The 24,326-nt window shown below is 59.2% G+C and overlaps 1 protein-coding gene across 1 annotated transcript in view; it reads right to left on the reverse strand.

Annotated features, from left to right (window-relative positions):
• The window catches only part of JADE2 (jade family PHD finger 2), a 44,842-nt gene that overhangs the window by 6,689 nt on the left and 13,827 nt on the right, over nucleotides 1-24,326 (reverse strand). The window contains exons 4-9 of the mRNA XM_045285039.1: nucleotides 15,716-15,873; nucleotides 11,623-11,783; nucleotides 9,883-10,094; nucleotides 8,698-8,865; nucleotides 7,201-7,317; nucleotides 4,694-5,158 (exon numbers count right to left, since the gene is read on the reverse strand). Of these exons, the coding sequence (XP_045140974.1) occupies nucleotides 4,694-5,158; nucleotides 7,201-7,317; nucleotides 8,698-8,865; nucleotides 9,883-10,094; nucleotides 11,623-11,783; nucleotides 15,716-15,873 (1,281 nt within the window). The remainder of the gene's footprint in view (nucleotides 1-4,693; nucleotides 5,159-7,200; nucleotides 7,318-8,697; nucleotides 8,866-9,882; nucleotides 10,095-11,622; nucleotides 11,784-15,715; nucleotides 15,874-24,326) is intronic.

Here is a 24,326-nt window from a genome sequence, read left to right on the forward strand (position 1 = left end):
CTGGTTGCTCAGCCAAGGTTCCCATGTCCACAGGCCCTTGTGCGCCCAGGGACAGAGTTCCCTCAGCCACACCGGGCGAACCACTTAGGGACTCAGAGACCAGTCTGCTTCATGACCGTGCATGGACGCAGGGTGGGTCACGTTGTTGCCTGCCCACCCGGCACCTCGCCGAGGGTCCCACCCTCGGCAAAGGCTCCCACACTCCGGGGTAAACATCGGCTTCCTCTCTCGAGAAACCTCCCAGCTTGGGGTCACACTCAGCTCAGGACAGAGCATCTCAGCAGTGGGCCCAGCTGGCCAACGTTGTCGAACTTGAATCTTGGGTTCCCCTCCACTGGGGTCTCTGCAGCTGAAGTTAGCCCCTCTGTCTCCAGCGGGTTCTCTCTTCAAGAGTTCAGTGTTCGTATCCTGAAGCCGCTGCCGGAGAATGACCGTGGGTCCCAGAGCCCCTGCCTCTGAGCACACATGCCGTGTCTGCAGGCTGGGGGTGGGGGCCATCTCAGAGCCCCTGGCCCACCGTCTTCTTTCCCTTCTTGAGCTGCATCAGGAGGAGATTCCAGAAGCCAGGCTCCGTGCTGGGCATCCGGGGGCTGGGCTCTGCACGGAGCTCTGGGTGGCACTGCACACCGCACTTCCTGGACACGACTGGGAGGACCAAGCCACTGTCCCACCCAACTCCAGCATCCTGCAAGGGGCAGTCATGGGCTGTGGCCGCCTGGCTCTAGCTTGTGGCCCCTAGCTAAGGTCTCCTGGCTTGGTTGGACTTCTCCTCAGATCCAGCCCCCCCTCCCAGAGTCCTCTCCACACACCTCCCTCACTAAGCACAGAGGCTGGGCGCTGGGTGCAGCTGGGGACAGGAACTGTACGGCTCCTTACTTCTCTGTACACGGGTGCTGAGCACATACTGACAGGGCCAGGTCTGGGGGCACGGCAGTGAGGAAGGCTTCCTGGAGAAAGGGGCACAGCAGGTAAGTGCGACGTCTTGGTGTATGGCGGGGCCCCACAGGCTGACGGAAGAGTGGAATGAAGAGATCAGGACATTCCTCTGTCCACTTCTGTAGCCCCGATAGCCTCGCCGGTCTCTCCGAGCCAGAAGGGGCTCAGTGGCAGGACTTGCATCTCCAAGACTTGGAGTCTCCGGTGGGGTGGGGGGTAATCGAGAGTTGGCAGGCAGCTAAATAAAAGGTTGGCCCTTCAAGTCGACTGGTGGGGGCGGGGGTGGTGGTGGGCACTCAGGAGAAATGGTGGACAGTCTCCTTCTGGAGACCCCAACACTGGGCACCATGGTGGGCAGTCCCACTCTGACACTCACGGCGGTGCCGACCCCAGAGCAACCAGAGTGGGAGAGAGTCCCTTGGGAAGGCCCTTTCCCATTCCCATTGCAGCGCGTGCCTACTGTCAGCACCGCCTGCTCCCCGTCCAGGGGCCCTCCTGGTGGGCTTGCCGCTCCCGGCAGGCAGCCTCCGCACAATGCCGGGGGCGGAGGAGTGCTGGGGAGACCAGAAGAGCTACGGCCCAGAGGGGACGTGAGGTGACAATCTGGGGACAATACTGTCGGAGAGGTCTCAGAAGTGGGAGTCGAGGAGCCAGAGGGCTGGAGACTGAGGCTGCCTGGGGCAAAGGTGTGAGCACGCACCCCTCCCACCCACCCCCATCAGGTCGGTTGCAACTCACAGGCAGGCCGCACGGGGTTTCTGGGGAGCAGACACACAGCCTTCCTTATTTTTGTCCTGAGGAGCAGCTGGTGCGTTTGAACTTGCAGGCTGTGCAGCCCACAACCCAAAGCCTAACCCATGACGCTCCAGGGGACTCAACCTGGGCACGGAGCACAGACAAGTGGGGCGTGGCCAAGCGACAGGGAGATGGGAGTGGGCAGACGCGTGTGGGAGAGGGCAGGGCGCAATTCCTGGGAAACCTTCCTCTCCTCCAGAGAGCTCACAGAAGTGAGGTCTGACCTGCTTGTCACCCAGGGCGAGTGTGCCTGCCCGCCTCTCCAGGCCCCTCCTCAGGCCGGGCACTCCGTAACCAGACCCGTAGCTGCAGGTGTAGTTGCTAGGGGACATGAGCCAGCGCCGCCGGCCCAAAGACACTGCTGCGATTTTTCTGTTAGCCGAGGGTAACCCTGGGCAGCTGCAGTGGCCATGCCTTCCCGAGCTGCCTGACGGGGCCCAAGGCCTCAGGCTGATCTTAGGAGAGCCAATTGTCCAGGCTGATCCTACAATGGGATTTCAGCAGCATGGCCCTCGCGCCTCCTTCTCCGCACACCTCCTGCCCAGGCTCAGGGAGAGGGGCCAACGCTCCATCAGGAAGGCACCCTGTCCCTGGGGAGCCCACCCTTGGAGGGAGGGCAGGGCCCGGCCCCCTGCCTGCCCCACCAGGGCAATAGTGGCAGTCAGGCCACTAGCCGAGGGCACCTCAGTGCCAAGTAAGCCCTGCACTAACCTTCCCCGAGCCCCCACTGAGACCCTCAGTCCCATTTTACAGACTGGAAGGGGACACTCCAGAGTGGGGCTTGCTGGAACCAGACACAGATCCAGCTGACCCGGGCCCCTCGCTTAGCCTCTGCACCACCGCCCAACACTGGCCAGCTGCCCAGTCCCAGGCTGGGCACTCGAGGCTGCTGGCATTGGGCTCTGGTCAGAGCCTGGTCCAAGAAGGCCACCGGCAGTCCTGGGGCTCCGCAGAAAGCCTCCCCCACAAGCACACTTTGCACCCCGTTGGCTGTCTCCAACGCGTGGCTATGAAAGGCCTGGAGACGGGGTGGAGCTGGCACCCGGCTCTTCCTCTCTCCGCCCTGCCAGGGCTATTCATTCCACACCCTGCTCTCTCAGCTGGGGCTGGAGCCTGAACTCCTCCCAGCCACAGCCTGTCAAGCTGGTGTTCTCCAGCCCCGCCCAGCGGCTCCGGAGCCCCAGGCGGCACAGACTCCATCTCCTTGGCAGTCTCTGCCTAGTGGAGTGGTGACAGGCTGGCACTCGAGGGACCCCGCCCCCATTAGATGGATCTGTGCAGCAGCTCTGGGTGCCCTGGGACCCCAGGCTTGCAGGCTGTATCAGTACCTGGGGATGGATGAGGGGGGCTCCTGCTTTATGGCGTAGGGGGAACAAGTCTCTTCCCAACAGCTCCACATCTGAGCTCCGGCCCTAGAAACCCCAGCTGCCCTGAACTCTCCCTGACACCTTCGCTCTCAGCCTGGGCTCCTCGTCTGCTCAGCAGGCTGAGGCACTGCGTCACCTTCTCCTCCTCTGTTGACTTCAGAAGGGAGCTAGGGCCAGGCGGGTGAGCGGGCAGGCTCCCGGCTGCCCAGCACAGTCTGGGAGGGGAGGTCAGGCTGTGAGTTGCTAGGGAAACAGCAGGGTCTAAGCTAGAGCCGTGGTGGCCGGAGGAGGCCTCAGAAAACAGCTGTGGCTGAGAGGACTCGTCCAGGACGCACCTGCTGAATGTGCCCAGGAGAGGGGGCCGCGGTGCAGGTGGCCGAGCCTGGGGCATGCAGTCTCTCGCCTATTCACACCTGTCTCTTCCTGAGCTGGGGTGGAGCTGGCAACCGGCTCTTCCTCTCTCCGCCCTGCCAGGGCTACTCATTCCACACCCTGCTCTCAGCCGTTTCCCCCCTGGACCAGGCCCAAGTGTGGGCCAGATTTGGAACCTCCATCTCTTACTGCCCCTTACACACACACCTGCCAGCTTGCCCTACCCGTTTTACAGACTTGCCCACTGATATGCAGAGAAAAAAACAGCTGCCGGAGGCCATGCAAAACCACGCTTAGCGCTTCATTCCACGCAAGGCTGTTTCCGGACTCGACCTGGACCTTGGGCGTGTATCCACAGGGGGAGCTGCAACATGGCTGGAATCCTAGGGCCAAATGTCCCCGAGAGGAACAGGGGACCAGAAGCATCTCTGAGCACTGGTCCCAGGGTCCAGAAAGATGATGTTTGAAGCCAGGCTCCCCTCTCCCACCTTCCTCCTGGGGGCGCCTCCTAGCCCCGTCAGCTGCACTCAGTGCCCCCTCCCTAGCCGTGCACACAACTTCAGTGTCAACCTCAGCACCCCAGACTCTGTGAGCCCTCCTTCTGGTGTGCTCAGGGGCTCTGACCCCATGGGGGCATTCCCCGCTGAGAACCAACTCAGCCTCTGGATCTCCTGCCCTCACTGACCTGATGTCGCACCCCTCATGCCACGGCTGCTCTGTTGCGCCTGGTCTACCGGCCCGCCCGGCCCAGCACACGTCGGCTGGGCTGCCTGCATAAGCCTCTCCGCCCAGGTGAGAGTGGCAGCCTGGCAGGTCAAGTTCTTTGCTGCCTGAATCTAACTGGAAGCACACGTGTTGGGGCAAGGCTGGGCCCACACAGTCCACGGATGGAGGCAGTGTTCGCTAGAAGCCAGAAGCCTGGGCTGTTGGCCCCCCATTACTGTTCCCTAGCCTCCTGGCACTGGCTGGGTCCCCACTCTTCACCAGGGATGCAAATGGGCTGCTACAACAGAGACTCGATAAACTGGACCCTCCCTGTTCCTCCAAGTGTCAGCCAGCCCCCTTGTTCCAAGCCCCGGAAGTCCTCAGCTCCCAGCTAGCCCCCCACGGGGGCCAGAGCTCCTGGGCTGATCCGAAGCTAGTCCCAGGGCAGTGCATGTGAGGTGGCAGGAGCTCCTGGGATGCCCTCCCACCAGGCGGTGGGTGGGCAGCAGGGCACTCACCCTCTCGAGGTCCTGCCGCAGGTGCGTGAAGAGCTTGAGGCGGCGGTAGAGCACGTCCTGCTCCTGCTGGGCCAGGTTGTCCACCTCGTCGGTCTTGGCGGTCAGCAGGGGCTGGTTGGCATTGGCTTTCCTCTTGAGCTTCCAGTACTGGTAGACGAAGTCGACCAGCGCCTCGGCCAGGTCCAGCCGCTCGGCCACCTCGGCCGGCTCCACCAGCTCGTAGAAGTCCTCCTCCAGCTGCTGCAGCCGCTGCTTACGCAGGGTCACCTTCTCCAGGTCCTCACTAGCTGGGCTGGGCTCGGCGGGCTCGGCGGTGGGGTCAGTCTGCGGGCCCCCAGCACTGTGCTCCTGGCAGAAGGACTTGAACTTGACCTCGTCGTTGTCGGCTAAGATAGTCCGCATTTCCAGGCCGTGGTCGAAGGCGCAGGTGACGTGGAATGCCGTGATGCAGGAGGGCATGGAGCACTGGAGAGGGGAGAGGGGCGTCAGGCTGAGCGGGGGCAGGGTGACAGCGGGATCTTGGGGGTGTGGGGCTTCCCCAGGATGTCACGGAAAGCCCAGACCCTAAATCAAAGGTGCTGGGCTCCCAGCATGCTGAGAAGTATAATGCTGCAGCGGGTGGGAAGCGGGGAGCTCTGGGTGATGTGGGAGGACAGCGTGGTGGCTTGGTATCATGTACTCTCTAGAGCAGTGGTTCTCAACCTTCCTAATGCCTCGACCCTTTAATACAGTTCCTCATGTTGTGGTGACCCCACAGCCATAAAATTATTTTCATTGCTACTTCATAACTGTCATTTTTCTACTGTTATGAATCGGGCGACCCCTGTGAAAGGGTCATTCCACCCCCCCAAAGGGGTCTTGACCCACAGGTTGAGAACCACTGTTTTAGGAACAAGCCGCAGTATTTTTTTTTCCCCCTGAGGGGGGGAGAACATCAGAAAGCATCATATGAACAAGCCGAGCCTGACTCTTTGCCTCTCTGCAATGTTATCTAAGATGAAAACTATGTCCAGCCCCCTGCTCCCACTTGGTGTCACCTGGGAGGAGGGGCTGGACTAGGGCCCCATCCTTCTCCTCCTCCTCCCTCGATGACAGCTGGGAGCAGCTGGGGACCAGTGTAGTGACAGTCCATCGAACGACTAGGGACCATGATTTGGTCGGAAGGCATGCTGAAGGTCTTATCAAAGGGTGGAAGGTCCAGCCCAGCAACTGTGCTGTGGGAGAAAGGGCTGGTGATCTGCACCTGGGGAGGGAGCCCCTCTGGACACTGGATCCCAGGGGTCACAGTGAGCCCAAACTGACGTGGACAAGGGCCTGGTTAAAGGGCGATGCATGGGCAGGGCAGGCATATCTCGTGCTGGCCAGGACAGCTCGATTCTGGACAGATGAGGGAGAAAAGAGGACGTCCCCCATTAAAAAAAAAAAAAAAGATGAGGTCCCTCCACCCTACAGACCCCCTTCTGTGACTTATGGACCAGAAGTGTCACCACCAACTGAAACTGGTCAGAAAAGCCGATTCTCGGGCCCCATTCCAACCCACCGCATCAGAACTTCTGGGAGGGGGCCCAGCGATCTGCGTTTCACTTAGCAAGGCCTGGTTCTCGGGGCCTCACCCGAGCCCTGGTGCTTTCAGTCATCTCACACGCATGTGCGAGTTGGACTTTGCGTAAGGAAGACCCCCATCGATGCATCTGAATGATGGCGCTGGCTGCAGAAGCCAGCATGGAACGCCCAAGGGGCAAACAAATCGGTCCCGAGAGGATCAGCCAGCGTGCTCCTTAGAGCATGGTCTCAGGGCAGCTGCCCGGAGAGACCGGTCCCTGGAGGAGGAGGTTATGTTGGTAGAGCGGAGGGGCAGTGCAGAAGAGGAAGGCCCTGGCGAGATGGACGGACACAGTGGCTGCAACTGTGGGCTCAGACAGAAGGAGGGCTGGGAGGAGAGCAGGACCAGAAGGGGTCTCATTGTCCACAGGCCCACCTTGAGCCGAACGAACAACCCGGCGGCATCTAACAGCACCACCACTTGTGGGACTGTGTACTGCAAGGTCAGCAATTCCAACCACCAGCGGCTCCTCAGGTGAGAGATGAGGCTAGCTCTCCTGCTTGGGGACTTAGTGAGAGACTCTACCTGAGGGATACAGCACACTGCTTTGAGAGTGAGAACTGACCACGGCAGTGGGCCCCGAGTTCTGATGCACACTAGGGCTTGCTACAGACAGACCAGCGCGGCCCTGTCCTCTGTCCAGAGAGCCTCTTAGCTTACCTGGCGTTGAATTCCCAACTCTCCTACAAATCAAGTCTGATGTCAAGAGGGGGTTCAGTGTACTTCTCACACCCAGAGCACTTACTCTTGGGGCATGCCAGAGTTCTCAATACGGCAATGGGGCAGGGAACTTGGTTCCGCAGGCTCCCCTCCTCCCCTGGAGGAGTGCTCCTTCGGTGGGGTCCCAGTCCCACAGGCCTGCGGTGTCACGGAAGCCCAGGAAGGAAGGGTGCCAGCTCCGTACCTGGATGCAGGTGCCCGTGCACTCTTTGCAGAGGCTGCAGGACAGAGCCCAGCGGCTGGCCGGGATGTGAGAGATCTTGGTGATGGGCTCCATCTTCTCCGGGCAGCCGATGCTGACCTGGGCAGGACACAGGGGAGCTACGTCAGACCCTTCGCCTATGCCACGCCGGCCTCCACGCATCTCAGAGGAGGAGGGGAGAGGCCCTGAATCGCAGGTCTTTCCTGACTCCAAGCAGCATGGCCCCAAGGTCAAGCCCCTCCTCGCTGGCCCAAGCCAACCATGTTTCTGGTACAATGTGCACTCGTCAGCGAGTGCCTTCCAATGGCTGGTCAGTGTGGCAGCGTGCACCTGTGTGTCAGACTGGCAGGCTGCGTGTCTGTGGCTGGGCGGGTCTCAGGGCAGAGGTGCCACTGCGTGTATGTGTGCACACACATGTACACATGAAAGACCCCCATTCTTCAACAGCTCAAGCCTCTGTGAACAGCCTCTCCAGAGTTCTTCTTTACGGATCCTGCTGATTCGATCTCGTTATCCAACTTTTACACATCTATGTGGTTTTCTCTGGGCACCAGCCAGGGCCTGTGGCAACCTTTCTTCAGCGCCCCCTGCTCCTCTTACAACTCTTCCTACGTCTATTGGAAACAGCCCATCTGACCACCCCCAAAACAGGACAATGCCCACGCCTTAGACTAAAAGAAGGGCCCTGCCCCAGGTCCTGAACAGACCTGTCTCCTGGACACCACGCTCTGAGGCAAGTGGGCCCACCATGGGCACTCCCTGCTGCCTCTCTCCCTAGTGTGTCCAGCCCAGAGTATACTCTGAAGGAGGGCCAGCCCTTTAGTGCTGAGCTGGGGACATGTTCCAGCAAGAAGAGAGCCACCTGCTGTGTCAGGACACACAGTACGGTGGGGTTGAAATGTGCTGAGTTGCAGCATTTCACAGTTCAAATAGAATGGGCTTGGGTGGGTTCAGGTGCCCATGCGTCGTCATCATCGGTTCAGTGGCAGGGAGTGAGTGGTTTGGGAGGGGTTTGCTAACCCCAAGCTCGGCATTGAAAACCTATCTGTTGCTCCCAGGGAAAAGGAGCAGGCAGTCTGCTCCAGCTCCAGGAAAGATGGTCAGGCTGGGAAATGCTCTGGAGGGCCATGGTGCACTGAATGGATCCGATGGCAATGAACTTGACTTTTGGGCTCTCCATGAACCCAGGGCCTCTCCTCACCTGGGGGAACCGACCCCCCAGGTCTGCTTGATGCTGGATTTTCTTCAAGGTCAGTGGCTTTGGTTTGTTTGAAATGTATGGCTTCCCTTGGGTTGGGGCCACTGCCTAGCTTGGGGGGTGGGGGGGCTCCACAGCCGGCCTCCTCTGCATTCTGCTCCCCCGGCTACTGCCTGAGTTCTGCTGACACTGTCACCAGATGCTGTCCTGTTTGCACATGGGTCCATTGTCTCAGGTCCCCGTGTGTGCAGACCCAGCAGCTGCTCCCGCCCTCTGCTCACCTCAGGAATCCACAGGGCGCAGCTGACGTGCACCCACTTGGTCCCACTTCTGGTGGGCTTCAGGGCCCCTCCTCGCTTGGGGCACAGCAGGCAGTTCGGCTGGACGCCCAGGGCGCATGTCCGGCAGAGCCAGCTGCCCGTGGGCACCTTGAGAATCCCATAGCATGCCTGGGGAGAGAGCGGGGTGTGGTGAGCCGCTGGCATGCGCCAAGTCACCCCTGGAGGTCTCCGTCCAATCCCGGGCCTGAACCTCCGCTGTTTCCGACCCTGGGGAGGCATTCCTCCGAGAGCCCGAAATACCACCAGCCAGAGGAGCCCTGGGTGTGCTCAGGTCTGCCCCCCTGCTGGGGTTTGGCCGGAGGTTCACAGGGGGAGATGGTGGGGTGGGGGAGTTGTCCAGGAAGTCCCTTAAAGTTGAATGCACTGCCCAGTGACAAGGCTCAGAGCTCTCCTTTATCAACATGGGGGCTGGTGAGGAGGGCGCCTGCTGTCGTACCTCGGGCTTAGGAAGCGACACAGGGACCCTGGCTGATGCACCAGAGAAGCACGACTTACCACCTGCCGGGCAGGGGCAGCCGGGCTCTGAGCTCCCCAGGGGCGCGTCCACCAGCCAAGGGCATCTCGAAGTCACGCTCCAAGAGGCTTTCCCAGAGAGGGGCCCCTGGGTCCTCTCAGTTCTTTTGTAAACAAGGCCCAGAGATGCAAAAAACCCTAGCTCTTTGGGGCTTGCGTTGAGAGGACCGGACCGGACCGGCTAGCTGACACCTGGCTTATGACACCAGTAACAGTGACACATATTTACGGCCCCTGTCAGGGAGCTGCTGCTTTAAGCAAATGACTGTGGTAAGGACCTTAATGCGCTCACCTCATTGAGCGCCGAGGAAACAGAAGCCCAGAGAGGTTCAGAACCTTGCCAGAGCCCACGGCTTGGGAAGGCTTTTCTCCCTCCACTCAGGGTGTGAAGGGAGGTGTGCCTGGGGTGGGGCAGAGCAGGACCAGTGAAGGGGTCCTGGATGTTCCTCCTCCCCCATTCTCTTCCTCCTCCTTCAGGGTCTTGGCTCACAGCGCCTGGCGCTCCTGAGGCCACTAAGACCAGCTCCAGGTAGAGGGATGGAGGCCTGCCCGGGCTCCGTGTGTGTGTGTGGGGGGGTGGTGGGGGGGGACGGGACATTGGGGGCCACCCACCTGGTGCACGCACACGTTGCACTTGTCACAGAAGACCATCTCGTTGCCGTCCTCGCCCTCGGGAGAGCGGCACACGTCGCAGACCACGTCCTCGTCGTACTCGATGCCCAGCCCCTCCTGGGTCTCGATGGCCCGCGCCATGTTCTGGTGGCATAGCGTCTCCAGCTCTTCCAGCACGCGCTCCAGCGTGAGCTCGTCCAGCCCGGGCCTCTCTGCGGGCAGTCAGCGGGCCGGGTCAGGGAGCTCTGCGGGCCCTTGGCTCTGCTCTGGGGCTGCCCCTGGCAGTTCCCTCTTACCAGCTGTGTGACCCGGCAAGAAGCAGCCGCAGTCTCTGGGCCTGGGCATCATGGTCTGAGAACAGACTGGCTAGACCCGGTCATTTCCAAAGCCCCTGTCTTTTTATTTGGGGATTATGGATCTTATCACAATCCATCCATCCATTGTGTCAAGCACATTTGTACACATGTTGCCATCATCATTTCCCCAACATTTTCTTTCTACTTGAGCCCTTGGTATCAGCTCTTTTTTCCCCTACTTGGCCCCTTGATAAATTATAAGTTATTATTACTTTCATATCTTTCATTTTTTAATTTTTCATATTTTACACTGTCCGCTATCTCCCTTCATATACATTTCTGATATTCTTCCCCCTGGGGGGGAGGGGGTTTATACATAGATCATTGCAATTGGTTCCCCCTTTCCCCCCTACCCTCCTGGTATCGCTACTCTCATTATTGATTCTCAGGGGGTTATCTGCCCTGGATTCTGTGTGTCGAGAAATCTTATCTGTACCAGTGTACCTGCTCTGGTCTAGCCGGATTTGTAAGGTAGAATTGGGGTCATGGTAGCGGGGGGGAGGAAGCATTAAAGAACTGGAGGAATGTTGTGTGTTCCATTGGTGCTACAGTGCACCCTGGCGGACTTGTCCCTTCCTTGTGACCCTTCTGTGAGTGGACGTCCAGTTATCTACAGATGGCAAAGCCCCTGTCTGCTGTGGTATGCGGGCATAGACAGCCTGCCTGCCAGCGCACAGGCTCGAGTGCGTAGGCAGATCACGGGCCGAGGGGGGACTGGCCCTGGGATGAGGCTGCTCCATCGGAACCCACTGTCGGTGTTGTCTGTCTGAGGGGCTGTCTGAAGGGGGCTGAATACCACACAAGTGGCCCTTCCTGGGCCAGGCTAGTGGGCTCCGGTCAGGAGGCTCCTATCAGAGGCCTCCCGGCCCCCCATGGCTCATGGTGTATGTCCCCTTATTCTTCGCCTAACAGTCACACCGATTACTGTAGCCCCAAGGAGCCCGGGGGTGTCGTTTACATGTTGGGCTGCTAACCGTGAGACCAGCAGTTAGAGGCCACCAGCCACCCTGGGGGTGGGCTGGGGTGAAAGATGGGGCTTTCTACTCCCATGGAGTGACCGTCTCAGCAACCCACAGGGGCAGTTCTGCCCTGTCCTACAGGGTCGCTGTGAGTCAGCATCGACTGGATGGCAGGGAGTGATGGTCCTCAGAGCGAGGGTGGTCAGTTACGTGCCCCTGCATCCTCCCCACGGGACCGCTGCACACACACCCAATCAGAGGTACATCCTCCCTTCCATCTGACACAGAGATGGGGGCTTCTCCCTCCAGCTCCTCACTGGAGCCCGGTCCTAGCCACCACGGCCCTGCTGAGACAGGACACTGGTGCTGCCAAGCGCCCTCTCTATGCCCTAGCCCAGCCCCCACTCCAGACTGGGGTCACCTACCCATCTCCTTCAGCTCCGAGTTGATGAGCTCCAGCCAGGAGGTGTCAGTCTCGTCCAGGTCATAGCGGCTGCCTCCCGGCCAGTCAGGATGGGAACCCTCGCCGGGCTCGGAGCTGCTTGGGGGCACCTGGGAAGGAGGGCCTTCTAGCGGTGGGAGAATCCTAGGAGACCAAGTAGGGGCGCTGTGAGCAGAGCACCTGCGGCTCCCATCCCCACTGGGTGCAGGGACTCCCATAGGGAGCTCCTGCCCCACACCGGCTGGCGAAGGAGCTCACAGGCAAGAGAGGCTGCCCATGCTTCGATCCACAGCAGCCCCTCACCCCAGCCCGTACTTCCACCCCTCCTTGCCCATCTCCCTGCCCTGCACAGCTTCAGGGGACTCGGGTAGAGTGGGGATGGGAGCAGGCTGACCCACAGCCCCTGCCCACTCTCTAAACATCCCAATTGCTCGGAACACATCTCCACTAGCACCCCGTGCCCCAAAACATAGGTGCGGTCGGTCCTGAGCTGGATCTTCCCGGACCACGTCCCCTGTGCTGGCCACTCCAGCATACCCCTCAAGGCTGGGAGGGGTCTGAGATTGTCCATATGCCCTCGCTCGCCCCAGCCTCTCCTTCCCCGACAGCCTGCACACTCCACGGTCTTCTGTGGCCCTACGCAGGTGCAGCTGCAGCCTGATGACTGCAGAACAGGGGTCACCGCCACCTTCGGGGGCTCGGCACGCTGCTCCATCAGCAGGGCGTCTCTTACTACCCTGCTCTCCCCACGGAAGACACATCAACCGCAGTCCCAGCACCCTTCCCGAGGGACCTGGGTTCTGGCCGTGGTGGCGTGAACAAGCCACTTCTCGGTGGCCCAGCCTCTTCCCCCATGAAATGGGAAGCAGTGGTGGCTCCATCCTGTCGTGCTGGGAGGACGGCGTGCGTGAGGCCCCTGGTGTCACCCGCCCGTGTCTGAGGTGCAATACAGGAGCCTTTTGCTTTGGCTTTTGCACAGTTCCCCCTCCTGGCTCTGCTGCAGGCTGCCCCTCAGCTCTCGATGCCAGCTCCAAGTGCCAACTCTTCCCACCCCCCACCGGTTGCCATGGTTATTGCTGTAGAGCCTGGCCTCCATCTGGCCAGTCCTGCCAGGCCCGAGAGGCCCCTCGCTTGTCCAGGAGAGGCCTCCTGGGGGTCGGAGGCAGGGCTGCCAGAGCCTGTGACTCAGCTGCTGACAGGGGAGGGGAGGGCAGGGCAGGGCCTTGGCTGGCACAGAGGCACAGCTGAGCGGTGGCATGGGCTCTAGGACTCCAGGAAATTCCCTGGGCATTGGCAAGAAGGGCCTGAAGACTGACGGAGACAGAGGCCCAAGCAGGGTGGGGAGGGTGCCAGGTGAGGTCTCTGGGGATCAGGGGGAGAGTAAGCAAAAGCTTAGGCAATGATAAGAGCCCCTCCCCTTTCAATAGGGGTGCGCGTATGTCTCCAAATAGAAGCAACACTATTACTTAGCCCACCGAGGTCTGACATTACTTGTGAGGCTGTTCCTTGCATGCAGATACTCTTTAAAAACCAACGGCTTCTGGGCAGCCCTCCCAGGAATGCCCACCACTTACTGTCCTGACAAACCACACCTGCAGGTACCACCTGGCCAGACCTCATGCGGTCCAAGATCACATCCTCACTCTGGATGTATTTATGCAGGCTAATTCCCTGGGCTTCCTGGAGCTCCCCCTTCCATCTGTGTGACTTCTGGCTCTGGAGGAAGGTCCGTCCCCAGCCCAGGCTGATCAACCCTAAGGCAGAGAAGGCCTCATCCTCTTTGCTCTAGCCACAGCGGCTAGACGAGGTCAGTTGCAAGGAGGGTGGGCTGAGGCCCCTGGAGGGGGTGAGATGCAGTTCTGTCCCAGAGGGACCAGGAACCAGAAGACGGTTTCCCGGGGCTACGTCTTTTGGACACACTGGGCGTGCCTCACCGCTCAGCTCAGGGTCCCCAGGGAAACAGACGCTCCCGTGGGATGGACCCGGCGGACTTGGGGGCAAGCTAGCAGCCGGGGGAGGGGACCCAGAGGGGAGGGGACCCAGAGCACCCTTGGTCGTCCTCTCCTTGGGCCTCATGGGGGCACCCTGGAGTCCTTCCGTGGCCTGTTTGTTTCCTGACCCAGCCCACTAGGTACAGAAAGTCATTCAGGGAAGTCCCCAGAATTTCCCAGCTTCCTCATCTACAAAACAAGGGCTGATACGATCACCCCGTAGAAAACAACGGAGCCTGCTCGCCAGCGCTTGGAAACAGAAGTCCTCTGATGATTATGACCACCGTGAGGCCAGGCTGGCTTCCAGCTGAGGGCCTGGCAGGAGAAGACACCCAGGACAACCTGCGGGGGCTGGCGGGGGGGCTGTGGGGGAGGGGGCTGGGCTGGAGAGGGAAGGGGGCAGGCACTCTTGCCAAGAGGGCCCCTCCCACCCTCTGTCTGTCCTTTCCCTGGAACCCCGGGCACAAGGCTGGTGTTGTCTTAGGCAGCCATGTGCCTGCTGGGAATGTACTGAGACGCCTGAACACGTGCTTGCCCCTTGATGTCAACAGATAAGGCACCAGGCCGGAAGCCCAGCTAGGGGTGGGGCGGGGAGGGGGTGGGGCGGGGAGGAGAGCACCTGTAGTCAATTACCCAGGCCAGCAGATGTTTCCAGAATTACCTGACCCTGACATCAAGGAGAGAGGGCACACCTGCTGGGCCAAGCCAGATCAGGGATCCCCTCTCTTGGTCCAGCTGGTGGCCAGCCCGTCCCAAACTGCCCCTGGCCTGGCACATACCAGGCACGCAGGTGTCAACTTGGCTGACCGAATCCTTGCACCCAGCCACATGGCCAGACGCAGCGACTGCCAATGTACCCATTTCACAGGGGAAGAAACAGGCTGGAAGAAGTCATGCCATAGCTCGTGAGTCTGCAGAGATGCCGGCGAGAGTTTGGCTGGGGGTGAACCCGAGTTCTTGACTCCGGGCAAGGCCATGGAGAATAGATCCATTCTCCAAATTTTACATGTACCACCCCCCACACAAGGCCCCCACCCCTGGGGTTCCCATTCTCAGAAGACTCTGGACAAGTGTGGTAGGGGGCAGACGACACTGGCGCAGGACTGGTCCTGCCCATTGCCCAGTCCTGACCTAGGACCCAAGAGGGTGCTCAGGAGGTACTCAGCCTGTGTGAACCGTACAGAGCACAGGGCTGGCTGGCACGCGGTGGGTGGATGGGTGGGAGCAGCTGCCAGGGAGCAGCAGTGCCCATGGAGGGGACAGGCTGCAGTTCTGTCCCCGCCTCAGGCCCGGTCACCATGAGGCTGAACAAGAGCTATGGACTGTCAAGGTCACAAGTAGATGGCCAATGACCCAAGCTGCCCAGCCCGGGTGCTGTGAGGGCAATATAGGGCCATAGCCCCTGTGCCCCTGAGCTGGCTTGGAGGAGGCTCCAGGTGAGGAAGAAGCGCTTGGAGGCACTGAAACATGATACGGGCCTCCAGACACCGGGCCAGAATGCAGCTTGAGCCCAGGTGGAGAACTGGCCCTGCCCCCCTATCCCCTACAGAGGATGGTACAACCACTTCAGTCCATGTGGGGCTCTCGACTGCCGCTCTGAGGGCATTCTGAAAAGTTTTACCAGGTCCATCAAGAGCCCAGCCATCTGAGGAACATGAAGAGAGCTCGGAGATTCCCCACTGAGCGCCTGCCGTGCTGGGACCCGGCCCGGGTGGACTGGGGAGCCTGCTGCGTGCCAAGTCCCGTGCCAAGCATTTCCCACATGACGTCCGCCCAGACCACCATCACCACTATGCGACACAGGCGGTGGCACCAACCCTGCCATTTCACAGGCAAGGAAGCCGAGTGAGGTTAGATCCCTGCGGAACGTGTGGGGCCAAGAAGAATCTGAACCCAGCCAGTCTGGCTCCAAAGCCGAGTCTTGAATCTCACGGGTCGAGTGTAGGCCCTTCAGGGGTCTCACAGGCAGTGCCGGGGTGGACCAGAATGGCAGGTCAGGACGGGCAGGCCCTGTGCCCAGGAAGCAGCGGGGCGTTTCTTGCTCTCTGTCAAAGTGGGCGCCCTGCCGGGGGCCCCACGGCTCACCTCACCACGGGCTCTGGGATGGCCTCTGCCCCTGCCGGCACCTGTACTCCTTTCTCCCACTCCTGTCGCCACGGGTCTGCAAGGATGTAGTAGTCATCCGGGCTGAGCTGGTACGAGTCTGGGATCTTCATGGCTGTGATCAGGTCTGTCCGGAACACCTGTCGGGAGGGAGCGCGATTTCAGACGTGGTGCTCTGCAAACCCTCAAAGCTCAGTCGACTGCCACCAGGCTGATGGTGACATCCTGCCACCCTGCTGGGCAGGGTCGAACTGGCCCTGCAGGTTTGCACGGCTGTAACTGTTCCAGGAGTAGAAGGGCCCATCTTTCTCCTGAGGGGTGGCCCGTCTTTCTCCTGAGGGGCGGCTGGGGGTTTGGAACTGCCTACCTTGCCGGGAGCAGCCCAGCAGTGCACTCTGATCTGTCGATGGACAAAGTGTAAGCAACGGATGGGCGTGGCACCCGGGGGAGGGGGGGGCGCAGGACGGCTGAGGCAGGAAAACGGAGGGAAATGGGATAGCCGGAGGCTTCTGCGAAGGCAGGGCTACCATGGAGTGACAGTGAGGGGAATTTCCACCGAGGCTCCGGCGTACAATTGTGGTAGATGTGCAACCGCAGGCCCAGGTGGAGGTGTGAGCAACGGGTTGAGTGCCAGGAACGTATGCAAAGTAGGTGAGGGCCAGGATGGGGCTTGGGGCAGCCCAGAGCACGGCTTCACAGGGACCCCAAGAAGGCAGGAATGCATGTCTCCTAACTCTCTAGTGACTTCCTCGGACTCCCCCCAGTGTCTGGGGGTGGGGTGCGGTGGGGTGGGGGGAGACCGCAGGCTGTCTTCTGTCTTTACCGAACACATCCAAACCCTCCCAAGCAGTCATGCATGGCCATAGCGCAGAATGCTGCTTCAATTCCTACACCTGCTCACTCGGGAGCCAACGGCTCTTTCCGACATTGGCTGCTTCCTGTTGTTCCACGCCCCTCCAGGGCTGCCTGCCCCTGTTGGCTGATCTCACTGCGGCCCCCCCAGAAGGGCTGTCGTGGGACTTGATGTCTCTGCTACACAGCATCTCCAACCACCGGCTCCACGGTCAGCAAGTCAACACTCGGTCCACTGGGCACCTGGGAAGGAGCGCCTGACGGCCTGTAAAGTCAACCTCAGAAGCTCTGGGGAGCTCCAGGTGGCTGTGGGTCACGGCGCATGCGGCAAGTGGGTGGGCTCCAGGCAGCATGAGACCAGAGCCGGACGTTCCCAGGCAGCACAACTTGAGAATCACGCATCCAAGAAGGACCTGCATCTTTGAGTCAAGGAAGGAAGTAGGGAGCCTCGGAGGGAATAAGCCTCTCCAGCCCCGCTGCTCTGCGCCGGGGCCACGTCAGCTCGCTCAGGCACCCCGAAGCCCTGGCAGCAGTGCCCTCTGCTTGCGGGGGCCCGGCTGGCAGGCCATCCCCACAAGGAGAAGACTGAAATGGGGGCGCCGAGGGGGCTGGAAGCAGCCTCTTGCAGAAATCTAATTAACGTTTGCATGTAGCTGGAGAGGGCCCTGGCTTGAAAAAGGTCAAGTTTCTTGAAGACTCTATTTGCCAATATAATTTAATTGTTAAGACTAACACCCTAACATTTAATTAGGGTGCCAGTGTGAAAAAATTAAAACGAGATTACGATTAAATGCTAATTAAACAGAAGATGGAATGTGGCGAAGATTTCACAGCCCTGATAATTTGCATATCTTATTAGCAAGCAGTCAGACAGCTAATATAGGAGTACGTACTCTGGGAGCCTTTGGGGTCCAGCAGCAGCCCCGCCCCCCTTTTCTGGCTGGGGCTCGGGAGAGACTGCCATGGCTAAGAGGCTCCCGAGCCTGGCTGCTGCCGCCCCTTGACACAGGCCGAGGTGTCTGGAGCCCCGGGGCTGCTTCTCATTCTCGGCTTCCACGTCACCTCACTGGGATTCCTTCACAATCAACCGCCCAGACTCAAGCGTGTCACCTGTCCCCGACATGGACGCTGTCCTCACCAGACCCCTCTCCTTCACCTTCTTCTGGAACTGATACTCCCGATGCCGGCCCGGCTCACACCTGGGTGCTGTTGCCTGCTGCCTCCCCAGTCACCCAAGTCCCTTTGCTGTGGCCTCCGTGCCTGGCTATGGACACCCTGTGGGTGCTTAGTCAACAGCGGCCGAGTGAATGAAAGATTCTGATCAGGAACTAGCCCCCCTGCCCAACTCTTTTCCACCCTTTACGGACTGGCTGCAAGGAGGCCTGGTGACACCACACTTAAGCGCTCAGAGGGGAGCCCTATGTCTGGTGGCTTGAACGTACCCGGGGCTTCTTGGAAGAAAAGACCAGGCAATCTACTTCCATCAAGACTAGACCCAGAAACCCAACGGCATGGCTTTGTCTGACACACGGGGTTGCTGAGTCAGAAACCAGCGCTGCACCTGCAGCAACAATACCGACTGCCTAAGGCACCTTGGGGCCACACCCAGAGGCTCGAACACTCAACCACCTGATCCCAAGACTGCAGGTAAGGCAGGCCAAGGCCCAGGGCCCTGATCAAGCCGGAGTGAGAGACCAGTGCTGAGCCAGGCCAGTCAGTGGCGGCAGGGTGTGGGGAGCTGACCTGGGCACACACACGCTTGGTATCAAGGACTCGGGGCCGGAAGGGATCCTGGGCTCACCTCGAGACACCGCTTTGTGCTACAGTGGGGAGAGTATAGAGAGGGCTGAGAGGAGTCTGGTTCTAACAATGTCCTAAGTTTTGTCCTGGGTCCCTCAATGGGCAAGTGGCCAGCGCTACTGACCCTGTCAGGCAGAGGCCTCGTGGAAGCCCGGGGAAGGCAGCAGCTGACAGCCACGGGGCAGTGGCTACCGAGTACCAGCCCAAGGGCTGTGCCGAATGAAAGCATTTGTAGTCTTTAAACCAGCTCTGTGAGGGAGGTGCTACCACCACGGTTGGGAAGCTAGACTGGAATTGGGAATGAAAGCTGGACCAATACAACTCCTGGGCCTCGCTGCCCCTCCAGGCACGCGCAGGCTGGCTCAACACCCTCGGAGTTCACTAGCATCCAAATCAGATGGTTTCCCCACTGGCTGGGATATGCAAATGTGACTGGCCCTGGTGGGTCCGCACCCACTCTCCACTTCCCCGCAGCAGGGAGACGGCGGGCTCCTCCTGGAGCTGTCCTGCGCCGTGGCCTCCCAGGCACTTTTTGCCCTTTGCACACAGAGTGCCTCCGGCCTGGAACACTCCTCTTCTTCCGGGCCAGGTCTGGAACACTCCTCTTCTTCCGGGCCAATGGGCCATCCCCCTGCACCTTTAAGCTCTCACTGCAGGCCACAGCTGCGCTGGGAAGCCTCCTCCAATCCCAGGCGGGGTTCTGGGCCCGGTGTGCTCCTGAGTTAGACTCTCCAGGCTCAGTGAGGACTGGTGTGGTCTGGCTGGGCCTCGGGACTGGCAGCCAGTGGGTCTGCCACTGCTTTCTCTGGTGATGCTCAAGGCTGTGGCTGGTCACCGCTGGGCACTCGAGACCCACCCAAAGAGCCTCTGTGCACAGGGGTATAAAAGCTGTCCACAGGGAGGGCATGCAAGTGGTCATCTCAGTGCTTACTTGCTTTGGATTCCCAAGGTTAGGTTTGGGGAAAGGCTCTATCAGTCTCCTACAACGTCTTTGTTTATGAAAACAAAAGGAGTCAAACAGACACTGGAAAGCTGAAGGCCTTGGCATCATAAGAAACCAGCCAACCAACAAACCACTTCAAACTCACGGTCATCAAGCCTATTCCAACTCACGGGGAGAACTGTCCCGGGGGGCGGGGTGTCTCTAAGATTTTAGCTCTTTGCGGGAGTAGAAAGCTTCGTCTCCCGCAGAGCAGCTGGTGGTTTCAAACTGCTGACTTTGCGATCAGCAGCCCAAAGTACAACTGCGCCGCCACCAGGCTTCATGTGAACGAAAACTGGAATTTCTCAGCCTGCGAATGCTTCCTATTTTTCTCTTGCAGCAGAAATGGACCGATCCGTCCCGAAGGGTCTGTTGCCAAGTGACCAAGTTCTACAGAACTGATTGGGAGATGTTACCCGCGGGTTCTTCAAACAGTCTGAAGCATGTTTAAAAGTCTCAAACACTAACTTCACAGCCAACCTCAGTGCCCTGGATGCAGCTCTTGAGGGGCTGAATGCCCTGCTCTGCCCAGACGTGGGGTCAGGTCGCTGCTCCTAAAAGACAGCACCTTGTGTGGCTCTCAGATCGAGACCACAACACAAACCGACCTTTCTGCACCTGGGTCCCCAGGAGGAATGAACAGCAGGCTCTCCTGCGGTATCGGGATGACCCCCAAGAGCAAAGTGGGTAACAGAAGGCAGTCTCCCCATGTGAGCTGACCCCGGGCCCCAGAAGGCACTGTGTTTAGGGCTTTCATACACATCTATATGATGCGGGCATGCACTCTCCGACTGTCCCCCTCGGGGCTTAGTTCTCTGCCTCCTTTTTCCAAGGGCGAGTTATCCTATCGAAGAACAGTCCAGACCAAGGTGCACCAAAAAGCCACTCAAAGACCTCAGCAAAGGGCCCAGTCCTCACCACAACCACAAAACACAATTATCCGTGGAATTGTGTGCTTAATGCCCAGTAGTTCTACTGTAAGAAGGCAGAGGCTACACGCCCCCTGCTCATTGTGCCTGTGCGCGGCACGGCACCTGGCACAGACCTGGCACTCAAACCTGCTTGTGGGGCTGAGAGGGCAAAGGACTGACTGGGCGCCAGGACTCCTCTGAAGTGCGATCCAATTCGGAAGCTCCTGTCCTGCCACAAAAGCGTGAGTGCAGGCAGGTTCAAGGGCTCTTCCAAGCGGCCCTTGGAAACTAAGCTTGGTCACTGTCCCAAAGCCAAGGAAAACCAGCCCTGGCCAGAATGGTGTCCCCCCTGTCCCCTGCCTACACCAGGGATCTCTCAACACAGAGCCAGGCATGACCTCCGCCTCGCCCACCCCCTCCTATCAAGGAATGTTTGTTGACCCACTGTAGGAGCTAATTGCTGTCTGGTGGCATAGTGGTTACAAGTTAGGCTGAGATCCACAAGGTCTGCAGTTTGAAACCACCAGCTGCTCTTCGGGTCAACGATGGGGCTTTCTACTCCGGCAAATGGTTACTGTCTTGGAAACGCACAGGGGCAGTTCTACCCTGTCCCATAGGGTCGCTGGGAGTCGCCATGGTAACTCGATGGCAGGGAGCTTGGTTTTGGTTGTTACTGCTGTCCGCTGTCATTGAAGTGGGTCCCGCCTCTCGGAGAACCATGCACAATGGAATGGAACGTTGCCCAGCCCTGTGCTCATCCCATGACCTGCGGTGGGGTCAGGCTGCTGGGATTCCCAGGGTTTTCACTGGCTAATGCCAGAAGTAGTTTGCCAGGCCTTTCTTCCTATGCTCTCTTAGTCTGGAAGCTGCACTCAAGCCTGTTCCGCATCACAGTAACAGGTGGAGGCTGTGTCTGCGGTGTGTGCACTGGTCGGAAATCGAACCTGTGTCTCCCTCGAGGGAGGTGAGAATGCGACCTCTGGACCACCTGGGCCCAGACACCCCAGTTTAACACAGCTAAATGGAGTCCCTGGAATCGTTAGACATCCTATCCAAGAGTGAAAACAACTGCCCGGCCAGGGTAAGCCAGGTAGCACTTACTGTGCGAAAAGCTTTGTCCTGTACCTTCTCACCAAACCCATTCACAGATGTAGAGACTGAAGCTCAGAGAGCTTAACACACTTGTAACAGGCCTTGGGGACGGTCCTGTTTCGTCAGTCCCTCAAGCACCGCAGGGCTGCCTATAAGCCAGCCGGGTCGGTCTCTAGCTTTATATTGGATGTACAATTCACCAAAAGGGCCCTGGGAATAGCTCTCCTGAACCCAGCTTCATTTCACACTGCCACTGGACTGAGATGGTCAGAGGCTTAAAAAAAAACACACACACACACAACAAAAACCACTCAACCTCTCTTTCTCTCACAAGGATAACAGCCCTCCTGTTCTGAAAGGGAATGTATTACGCATATTTCTTTTGCAAGACAAGCCCCAAAGGCCAGGAGCCCTCTCCCGCTGGTGAGAACAGCTATGCTTGCCGACTGTCCTGGACATGGACTCTCCCCGGCCACAGAGACAGGCAGTGCGGCCTCTGGAAGCAGGCATCCAGGCCAGTGGAAGCACTCTCCCAGAGCCCCCTGAGCCTCCCAGGGTCCAAGTGGAACTGCTGGTGAGCTGGACACCTGGCTCAGAATGACAAGCAGACACAGGACCTGTGCTTGGATGTGCTCGTGCCCGCTAACTCCAGCTCGCGGGCATTCTGCCTCCCACTAACCACACGCTAGTGCTGAAACAGACAGCTGCAAACATCTGGGCCACCCTTTATTTATTCTGTGGTTCTGAGGGATGACGCTACAGGGACTCCTGGAGTCAAGCCAATGGGCTCTATCGTCACCTGCTGCCTATTCCAGGGGAATGACGTCCACATCTGGGGCCTTGAATGGACACTGGGTCTCTGGGACAACCCCTTTCCGGTGGCAGAAGCTGTCCACAGAGACCACCTCTTTCCTCCAGGCCCTGTCCCCAGAGGGATAGGGCTCTTCCAAAGGCCAGCACACACAGAAGCCTGTTTCTGCCCCCTGGGGTATACTAACACGTTACTGACTAGGGAATGCAAGGAGCCAACAGTTGGATCCCAGCTCCCACCCATCCTGTTCTGGGACCTGTCCAGGCTTCTAACCCTCGGAGGTCAGCTTCACCTGATCCCTCCCTCCTCTCAGCCCTGGGCCCTGGCCCCCTGTGTAAGAAACAGTTCACAGGCATGGCAGGAGCAGGATTCTACAGATGAGGACCCCCAACGTTCAGAGAGGGGCAGTCACTTGACCAAAGTCACAGAGCACCCGGGCAGCCAAGGCGAAGGCCACCCTGGCGGCATTTCTCAAAGGCACCTTTTCCTATGTGGCACCTGTGTCCTGCCAACACTCTGTGGATGCTCCCGGGGACAGGGCCTGTTCCCTCTGTCCTCCTAGTACTTGGACTCCGCCAACTAAGCGCTCGCAAGTGCTTGGCTGAACTGTGCCAATCTAAGAGGTTCCTGGGCCCCAAGACCGACGTCTCAGTCTGCTGGTTGACTTCTGGGGACTCTCACTTCCTGAAAACACAGTTTTATACTTCAAGACAGCCTGCCCAGGGGAAACCCCATGCCTTTCCGCCTGTCTCTCTGCCCCAGGCCTGAGGATGACATGGCCTCTCACAGTAGCCTCTGAACCACAGGGCTGGCCTGCGGGTCTCTTCCCAGCTGCCCTCAAGGCCCCTTCTAGACCTAGGACTTGACAGAAACTACTCCGTTCCCTTGCCTGTGTGGGGTGGGGCGGAACAGGGGCTGCCCCCACCCACATCTCCTGCCTTTGCTTAGGTCACTGACCCCAGCAGAAAGGGTTCTCACCCCTCTTCAGCCTCGACTCAGCTTCTATCCATTGAGAAGCTCCCAAGAGAAACCTAGATAGGGAATCCTTGTCTTAGGCAAACTGCGCAGAGAGAAGTTGATGGCTCCCAGCAGAAGGGATTTAACAAAAAAAGGTACAGGTACCCAACAACCCCATGTAGCAGAAGAGAACCGTGCTCCCCGGGATTCTCAATGGCCAACTGGAAATAGATCAGCAGGCCCCTCGGGGGCCTTGGGTCCGCCAGCTTCCAAGCTCTTGGCTACCAGGTGCGCTCTGTCAACCATTTGCACACATGGGACCTGTGGGTCAGGAGCCTCCTTGGCAACTCTTTATTTATTTATGATTCACTTTTGCTTTACAAGCACCCAGGCTTGCACCACCTAACTCAGTCTTGGGGGTGGGGGGAGCAGGGAGGTTGCTGCTGGCATTAGTATTGAAAGATTCTCTGTGGCTTCCGGCAGATTCTCAGAGGTCCATGTCCCACAAAGGATAAAGTGCCAACAATAGCTATGCCATTTGGTGAACCAGGCCAGAAACACAAGGCCTCCCTCAGCATCGTTCACACAATAGTATCACTGTCTTGACCACCCCGATCCCTTCCCCTTCCTTCTGGGCTCCACGGGACAGACCTCGGCTTGGACAGGACCCACCAGGTCTGAAGAAGGCAGGAGCCTGAGTCCTGGGGGTCAACCTCATCTTTTCCTCCCACTGGCTGGGGGAGTAGGGGTGTATGAAGTATGGAATCCTGGGCTGACTTCAGATCTTATGCACTTCCACCAAAAATACTAACCCAACCTCCTAGGAGGCCTACAATTTGTGCCTCCTGTTCTCAGTACTGATGTCTGCCCTCTGCCTCATTCCTCTGGCTGAAGAAGGGCTTAGCCACCAGGTAAAAGGCCAGATGGGCTGGCCCTCAGGGTCTCAGCTCTGTCCAGGGTCCTGACTCCTGCTCTGAGAACCCTCTTCTTCCCCAGGCACCTGAGGGAGCATACCTTGGGCAGTACCCAAGCCCAAACCCTGCCGCCTGCCCATAGCCATTGGCTTGACTGGGAGCCCAAGACAGGTATCCTGCCAAGCAACACAGTGCTCACAACCTCACATTCCTGGTTCCGCCAGGCAGGGGGTCCTGACCCCGACACATCACTTTGCAGCAACTTCTGCACAGG

The sequence above is a fragment of the Echinops telfairi genome, unplaced genomic scaffold (assembly GCF_000313985.2).
Source record: "Echinops telfairi isolate 266 unplaced genomic scaffold, ASM31398v2 ScPeMD7_7469;HRSCAF=8507_1, whole genome shotgun sequence".
NCBI lineage: Eukaryota > Metazoa > Chordata > Mammalia > Afrosoricida > Tenrecidae > Echinops > Echinops telfairi.